The sequence below is a fragment of the Rhinopithecus roxellana genome, chromosome 7 (assembly GCF_007565055.1).
Source record: "Rhinopithecus roxellana isolate Shanxi Qingling chromosome 7, ASM756505v1, whole genome shotgun sequence".
Classification (NCBI taxonomy): domain Eukaryota; kingdom Metazoa; phylum Chordata; class Mammalia; order Primates; family Cercopithecidae; genus Rhinopithecus; species Rhinopithecus roxellana.
Genome location: NC_044555.1, coordinates 33,487,360 through 33,495,912, shown reverse-complemented (window position 1 = coordinate 33,495,912; position 8,553 = coordinate 33,487,360). Strand labels below are relative to the sequence as shown.

Sequence of the window (8,553 nt, the reverse complement as noted above, 5' to 3'; positions counted from 1 at the left end):
TGTAGATGTATGTTTTCATCTCTCTTGGATATATACCTAGGAGTGGAATCCCTGGATCATATGGTAACTCTATGTTTAACATTTTGAGGAACTGCCAGACTGTTTTCCAAAGTGACTGCACTATGTTACATTCCCATCCGCAATAAATGAGGGTTCCAATTTCTCCACATGCTCGCTAACACTTCTCATTGTCTGTTCTGTGGATTTTAGCGATCATAGTGGATGTGAAGTAGTATCTCTCTCTCTATCTCTCCCCACCCCCCGCCGTGTGTGTGTGTGTGTGTGTGTTGTGTTTAAGAAACTGATGTTTATTTTCCATCAACCCGATTTCAGTTTTCTATTCAAGAGCCTGTGGAAGAACAGCTTAAGACCACTCAGTGGTTATTCCTATCCATTCAGCTATCTGAGAGTAACTGCTACAGACCAGCCTCCAGTGGCAGGCTGAGTGCTCCAAACTTGAGTAGAGAATTATTGAATAGGTACAAAGGGCACCTGCACACTTTCAGACCAATCTGCACCCTCAGGTTGAATAGCAGTAGACTCAGGAGCTGGCGCAGTCCATTCACCCTGAAGTTCCTCCTTGGTCACAGCCTTTTCTGCAGCAGCCTGCTCTTCCTTTTCAATCTTTTCAGGATCTCTGCAGAAATAGAGATCAGGCATAACTCCCATGGGTGTTCATGGGAGGTGGTACAACGCACGTGCAGAACCTCCTGGGTGAGCATCCATTACACTAGACCCCCTGAGGGAACTCCCGTGTTGTTGCATGGGATGGCAGTGTCCACACAGTGCAGGGGAGACTCTGTGTGACCCAGAGCAATGGTAGGCAAGTTAATATAAGATGCCTCTGTGAGAGGTTAGTGGTCAGCCCTGGGATCAGTAACCACCAGCAGACGTGGCTCCTGGAAGGCTGCCTGGATCTGGTTAGTGAAAGTTCCGGGAGTGAAGCGCCCAGCAATAAGAGTGGCCCCAGTGGAAACAGCAAACTTTAGCACAACCCACTGGCCAGTATTCCTGGAAGATATAACACTAACATCAGTCTGGTTTTCAATGGCAACAATGGCAGAAGCTTCTTCCAGGTCCTCTTCAGATTTATGATGTAGATGCCATCACTTTTCCTTTTGTAGATGTACTGTTCCATTTGGAAGTCAAGGTTGGTGCCATTCAAGTGGGGTTCTGCTGCAAGGAATTTGAGGATATCGTCTTCCTTTATCTGCAGGACATTAAGGTCTCCAGACACTGTGAAAGTTTCCCTTTAGGTTATGGGAGAAGGTAGGAAACACCTGATGGGTAGCACTGAGAGCTCATTGTGGTTTTGATTTGCATTTCCCTGATGGCTAATGATGTTGAGCATCTTTTCATGTGCGTATTGACCATTTGTATATCTTCTTTGGAGAAATGTTTATTCAAATTCCTTGCCCATTTAAAAAAAAATAGTTGTCTTTTTTTTGCTGTAATAGTTATTTTTTTTTATTTTTATTTTTTTGAGACGGAGTCTCGCTCTGTCACCCAGGCTGGAGTGCTGTGGTGGGATCTCAGCTCACTGCAAGCTCCGCCTCCCGGTTTCACGCCATTCTCCTGCCTCAGCCTCCCGGGTAGCTGGGACTACAGGCGCCGCCACGTCGCCCGGCTAGTTTTTTGTATTTTTTAGTAGAGACGGGGTTTCACCGTGTTAGCCAGGATGGTCTCGATCTCCTGACCTCGTGATCCGCCCGTCTCGGCCTCCCAAAGTGCTGGGATTACAGGCTTAAGCCACCGCGCCTGGCCTAAGAGTTCTTTATATATTCTACGTACAAGTCCCTTATCAGATACATGATTTGCAAATACTTTCTCTCATTCTGTAGGTTGTCTTTTCTGTGCAAGGTGTTTTTGCATGCTTTTATCCAAGACCACCCTGTCAGGTAGCTGTTATTGATAGGGAAATTGAAATTAAGAGAGGAGAAGATGGAATTTAAATTCACTTTTGTCTGACTGTAAAACTCATGTTTTCTTCTCTAACCCAACCTGCTCACAAAGATAAATTAAGACACGTTTCTGTCTTTAAGGAGCTCCGTCTGGCAGAGGACATAAAAACAAGAACACAAACGAATGTGCTGTAAAGCAAGTTCCACTTGTTCCACAAATGCCACAAGATAGGGAGTGCAGCAGGAGGTCAAGAGGAGGGCGGGAGAGAGAGAGAGGGAGGGAGGGAGGGAGGGGGGGGGGGAGAGAGAGAGAGAGAGAGAGAGAGAGAGAGAGAGAGAGAGAGAGAGAGAGAGAAGCAGCTCGCACTGTTGGCTGAGGAAATCAGGGTTGGCTTCAGTAAGGTGGCATTTGAGTTAAGTCTTGAAGGACCAGTACAGTTTCAGTGTATGGGGATGATGGAGTGAATGGGGAGAGCATTTCTAAAGGAGAGCAGGAAATGAGGGTTGGTTGAATGAATGGAGCCTTGATCCCAAGACTGGCTGTGATGTGGAGTCCTAGGGCTTGTTGAGTCCCAGGGCTTGTTGAGTTGAGAGATCCTGGACTGCCTTGGTTAGAGGACCCGGGGACTGGCTGAGATGGGGAATTCTGGGGTTGGCTGGGGTAGGAGATCTGGGCACTGGTTTGAATGGAGAGTGTAAGGGCTGGCTGGAGTGGGAGATGCCTGCGATGTTGTGCATGAGTGTGTGTGTGCATCCTTTGGGAGTCCCAAGGGATGCCAGGGATGAGGGCAGCTGCAGACAGTCAAGGGACTGGCTAGGATGGGAGACTCAGGGACGACTGCCCATGATAGGGGCTGGAGGGAGGTCGCCTGAGGTAGGAGACACAGGGGTTGGCTAGGAAGGGGAATCTGACACTGGTTGGGATTGGCAGACCTAGGGGATGGGGAGTCCACGGGTTGTCTGGACCCGGGGACTGCCTGGGATGGGGGTTCCTCCCGGGGTGGCTTTGGATGAAGATCCCTAGCCCGAGGGACTGGCGGACTCTGGGAAGGAGCTCTTCTTTAGGCTGCGTTAAGTGAGGACCCTGGGACTGGTGGAATGGAGAGATCTCTTGCGGGCTGTGATGGGGCTGGCCCTGACCGGGCGCCGGTGCCTTGGGGCCAGTCCAGCTGCGGGTGCGGGTGGCAGCCGCAGGTGGGGCGCGTGGGGGCGGGCCGGGCGAGCCGGATGGGGGCAGGGGCGGGGGGCGGGCCGGCGGCCGGGGCGGTCCCGCGCGGCCGCGCTGCGCAGTGACTCCGCAGCGGGCGGAGCGCCGTGGGCCGCGTCCTCCCGAGCAGTGGCTGTGGTGGTGGTGGTGGCGGCGGCAGCGGCGGCAGCCTCAGCTCCTGCTCCCCGTGCCGCCGGCCCCAGCGCTGTCTCCCGGGCCCCCTAGGGCCCCCGGGCCCTCAAGCCCGGTGCGCGCCCTCGCGTCCCGCCGGCCCCCTCCCCCGGCTGGGCCCGGGGGAGGGTGGCGCCGTGAGAGAGCGGGGACCGGGCTCTCCTGCCCGTTCCCCTGCCCCTGGGCCGCCAGGATGGAGGCGGGGTCGGGGCCCCCGGGCGGCCCGGGATCCGAGAGCCCAAATCGGGCCGTGGAGTACCTGCTGGAGCTGAACAACATCATCGAGAGCCAGCAGCAGCTGCTGGAGACCCAGCGGCGGCGCATCGAAGAGCTGGAGGGCCAGCTGGACCAGCTCACCCAGGAGAACCGCGACCTGCGAGAGGAGAGCCAGCTGCACCGCGGGGAGCTGCACCGGGACCCCCACGGCGCGCGGGATAGCCCGGGCCGCGAGAGCCAGTACCAGAACCTGCGCGAGACCCAGTTCCACCACCGCGAGCTGCGGGAGAGCCAGTTCCACCAGGCGGCCCGGGACGTGGGCTACCCGAACCGGGAAGGCGCCTACCAGAATCGGGAGGCTGTGTATCGGGACAAGGAGCGGGACGCCTCCTACCCACTCCAGGACACTACCGGTTACACAGCCCGCGAGCGTGACGTGGCCCAGTGCCACCTGCACCACGAGAACCCAGCCCTGGGTCGCGAGCGTGGCGGGCGGGAGGCCGGGCCGGCGCACCCGGGCCGCGAGAAGGAAGCGGGCTATTCGGCGGCGGTGGGCGTGGGGCCGCGGCCACCGCGGGAGCGGGGCCAGCTGAGCCGTGGCGCATCCAGGAGCTCCAGTCCCGGCGCCGGCGGAGGCCACAGCACTAGTACCAGCACCAGCCCGGCCACGACCCTCCAGAGAAAGTAAGGAATGTGTGTTTGTACCCCTGGCTCTTCCCTCTAGATCCCTCTCCAACTTGTCCAGCTGATAGAGTAAGAAGCCAGTGTCTGGTTCCATGTCTTCCTCTCCTGTCCCAACCCGCCAGGAGAAGCCCGGTCCCCCTCATCCAGCTGACACCCCTTCCCTGGCCACCCCAGACGGGGTTGGCCAGATGAGTGCAGGCGTCTCTTCTTTCCCGGTACCACGGCCAGCGAGGGACTAGAGCAGTCATCGTCGCCTCCCCCGCCTCCACTTCTTCAACCCCTAGCTGCATCCTTGCCAGAAGATGGATTTTCATTTATTTATTTATTTTGGATATGCTGATTGGAATTTTTATGGTCGGCGAGGGTGTCTACTCAGAGCCCCAGGGGAGAGAAAGACCCCCCACCCCCGCCTTTTTTTTTTTTTTTTTTTTTCCGTTTTCTTTTTGCCTGATCTTTTCTCCTCTGGCCGCCTCAGCTCCATCCCTTACCAGAGAGGCAGGTGGGGACCAGAATGGCTGCTGGAGGCTGAGACATCCCTCTGAGGGGAACTGCAGCACATTCTGGCAGAGGGGAGCAAAGATGGGGGAGCAAAGATGGAGGCCAAGCCCTTGGCTAGTTCCTCAAAGTCCACCCCCTCTCCACCCTTCAAGGAAAACAACACCCATTTAAAGAGCCCTACCGGGAAGGGAAGTCTAGATTGCCCCTCTGCTGAATCGGTTCCAGTTCCTGCACTGGGGTCTGTGTGTCTATTTGGGACACCTTGGCACTATCTCTTGGGTTGGTGGGACATGGGCTGGGTTCACTTTTTCTGTGTAGATAGCATGGTGAGCTGATTGGGATACATGTATCAGGCTGAGAGAGTCAAGGGCGTGCAGGCTCCCAAGGCTGCCCTAAAGCCTCCCTTATTTCTTTTCTGCCGTATTCGAAGGAACACTGAGCTGGGAGTTGGGAGACCTGAGTTCCCCTTTCAGCTCTGTTGCAGATTGGCTTTGTGACCTTGACTGAGTCTCTTTCTCTCTTAGGCCATCAGTTCCCCTGTATCTTTTTAAATGGCAAGGTCTGCCTTGGATACTCTTGAAGTACCCCTCCAGCTCAGATTTGATGGTTCTGTGTTTAATCCAGCTACACTACAGAGCAAGTCTGAAGTCCTGTAGCAAATGGACAGGCTTCCCCCTCCTCTCACTGCTCAGCTGGTCCTACCATGTGCCACAACCAGTGGAGTGTCTCTTGGAGGCTGGGTTGGGGGTGGGGAAACCTTCTGCCTCAGGAAATCTGCCGAGAGACAGCGCTCTGCAACTCCCCCGTGGTGAGGCAGCAGGCTGGGGTGCTGGGTTGAGATGGCTGGGCCCCAGGAGCAGCAGCTGGAGCTTGAGGGCTCGGCTGGGCTCCACTGCAGCACACTCTAAGCTGAGTTTTAGTGTGGACTGCCCCTGAGGAGTCTGGGGGCAAAGGAAATGGGCTTTCCTGCCCAGGCAGGGCTGCTGCGAGCTCAATCCGGGAGGACTGACTGTGTGCCTTGGGGCGCCACACTGGAAGAGGGACAGAGGTAGACCAAGGTCCATTCAGGAGAGGGCCGTGGTGGGCCGGGGGCAGAAGAAGACTGCATGGGGTATGGTGGTCTTTGAGCCTGGCTGCAGAAGACTTTTCTAGAGGGGTCAGGCCTGTGACAGAGGGAGCGGATTCATTATGTGTGGCTTCAGTGGGCAGAACCCGTAACAGTGAGAACATTTGAGATAGATTAGGAAGAACTTTCCAACCTGGCCTTCTGGTGGTGCAGTGGACTGCCTCAAGAGATGGAGGTGGGAGCTGGCTGGACCTGGAGCTCTCAGCCGAGCTCGGGTGGGAGTCTGGGAGAACTGGAGGAAGCATGATTCCTGAATGAGGTAGAAAGCCCAATGAAATGATCTGGTGGTCTCCAGTTATGGGCTTCCATGACTCTGGCTCTCCACCCTGCAGACATTGGTCTGAATCTCTTGGCTGACTGGTTGCCTGTTTGCTCCTGAGCTCCATGTTTCTGGTATCCGTACAGGCCTACCTCTTGGTCCTTCCCTCTTTTTGTGAACCCCCAGGTCGCTTGTTGCGTTTCCTTGCTTTGCATTTCCTACTGGATTAATAAAGGGGTTTAGATAGTACTTTAAGTTTCTCTCCTGATCATATGTTAACTGTTTGCACACCCATTATTACCTCTTTTGGACTTCACAACAAGCCTTCTGCAGTGAGTGTTGGCAACTGCATTTTAGAGATGGGGAAACTGAGGCTCCAAGATGAAGGGACCTCGCTCAAGGTTACCCTACTAGTTGCTAATGGAGCTGGGAGTAGAACCCAAGTCTTCCTGTCTCCAAGGCCTGGTATTTTTTCTCTAAAGCTCTCCAACCCACAGGAGTCTCCTAGCCTCAGGACCTGGACTGGCACTGAGCTGGGAGAGGCCAGGAGAGCCTTAGGTCTCTAGAGGATTTGAACAGGAGGAGATGAGTCTGGGATGAGTGGGGAGTTGACGGCAACAGGGAAGAAGGCTCTGTCTCCCTCCTTTCCACTCTCCCTCCTGGCCTGGCATCAGGAGGGCCTGTTGATGCAGTAGCCATTGCTGTCACTGCTGCTGCTGCAAGCGACTCCCCTGCTAGGTCTGTTCTGGGTTTGTAAGGAGTGGGTGAGAAGCCGCTGGAAGCGAGGGCAGGCAGGGTGGGAGTTTAGCAGCAGAGGCTGCAGCATTGGGGGAGGCTAAGTGGAGCGGGTATAGGCTGGGCTTTCTTGGTCCCCAGGCTCCCCCTGGTGGAGGAAGAGGGGAGAGTGGTGCCTGGGCCGAGCTGCAGCTTGTTGGGGGGCTCCGCTGTGCCTAGGGACTTTCTTTAGTCCTCCCAATGATCCTGTGCTTCTGTCACCACGATCCACATTTTACAGCAGAAGAAACTGGGGGATCAGAGAAGTGAAGCCCACCGGAGGTTACATTACTAATAAGACAGACTCCCAATCCTGTGAACTTTCCCTCTACTGCATTGGGCATCAGCTGTCATGTCCACCCCCATCCATGTCATCCACCCAGGATTCCCATATCCTCCTGCACCGTCCCCTCTGGACAGGTTTCAGGATGCCAGTATCCCTTTTGCTGTGCTCAGGGTGTGGCCTTTCCAGTGCAGATAGAGTGAGATGCGTCCCTACCTCCTTTTGGTCCTGGGTCCTCTGTACGCGAAGGTTTTGTTTGCTTGGTTTTTAGTAGTCGATGGTCCTGACTAATGCTCAGGTCTTTTTACCTGGAATTGTCCATATACGCCACCCCCCCCCTCCGCTCCCTCCAAGCCTGGTTGATTAGAGAATAGCTCTGCTTTTGTTGTTGATCTTGGCTTGGCCCCCTTGCAGTTCTGCCACCTAGAATGATTTATAGGAGTGCTAGGGGCCCCTGCTGAGTTGCTCCACACTGAAGAGCTGCATTTCCCACGCTTTTTGCATGGGCCCAGCTCAGGCTCTGCTGTAGGCGGTGGTGGGCTGAAGCTGGTATGGTGGCGACTCTCCTTCCTTTACCCCCACCCCCACCCACCCCGCAAGTTGGCTTACATTTGGAGATAGCAACTAAAGGGGCTGGCCTGGTGGTGTTTTTTGGTTTTTTTTTGTTTTTGGTTGTTTTTGGGACAGGGTCTTGCTCTGTCACTCAGGCTGGAGTGCAGTGTTGCAAACATAGTTCACTTAAGTGAGCTCAGGAGTTCGAGGCTGCAGTGAGCAATTATTGCAAAAAAGAACATCAGGCTGGTCCTTCTGGTTGCTATCCCCCCAAATTTTTTAAGCAGAGATGGGGTCTCTCTGTGTTGCCCAGACTGTTCTCAAACGCCTGGGCTCAAGTGATCCTCCCTCCTTGGTGTCCCAAAGTGCTGAGCCACCAAGCCCAGCCCAACATGGTATTCTTGACAGCTAGGGCAATGTATGGTCTACCACATGCTGTCCTCTGCTTGCAATGGGATGTCAGCATGCTCCCCGCGGGGCTAAGGCCACTGAGAGACAGCACATGAGACAGCGAGCCCAGGGAGAGGCTCAGGGGAAGTCTCTCCTTCGGGGTCTTGGGTACTTTTCCCAGGGGGTGTCTCTCCTTCCCAGGAGGGAAAACCATTTATCTTCCCTCCCACTGTGTTGTGAGCATTATCTTCATGTGGGAGGAAATGGTAATGTTGAATTTAATGAGAATGAGAGTCTTGCTTCTCTATCTAGATCTGGGGCAAGAATGGGGTTGTTATCATCTACAAACACTTCTTGGCTGTGTGCACAGTGCAGGAGGGGCCACCAGGCTGAGCAAACACCACGCTCTTAGTGCTTGCAGAACCCCTGCTCCCCTCCATCCAGGGAGACAGGGTTGCAGGCCTAACCATGCCATAGAGACAGTGCTCAGGA

At 54.9% G+C, this 8,553-nt stretch overlaps 1 protein-coding gene and 1 pseudogene across 2 annotated transcripts in view; one reads left to right on the top strand and one right to left on the bottom strand.

Annotated features, from left to right (window-relative positions):
- Window positions 1–468: 468 nt before the first annotated feature.
- Window positions 469–2,639, bottom strand: LOC115898755 (annotated as a pseudogene).
- A 603-nt stretch (window positions 2,640–3,242) lies between these two features.
- IQSEC2 (IQ motif and Sec7 domain ArfGEF 2) overlaps window positions 3,243–8,553 on the top strand; it is a 90,900-nt gene continuing 85,589 nt past the window's right edge. For both annotated transcript variants that reach the window (XM_030934550.1, XM_030934551.1), the window contains exon 1: window positions 3,243–4,179. In XM_030934550.1, coding sequence (XP_030790410.1) covers window positions 3,473–4,179 — 707 coding nt within the window. In that variant the 5' untranslated portion in view covers window positions 3,243–3,472. The remainder of the gene's footprint in view (window positions 4,180–8,553) is intronic.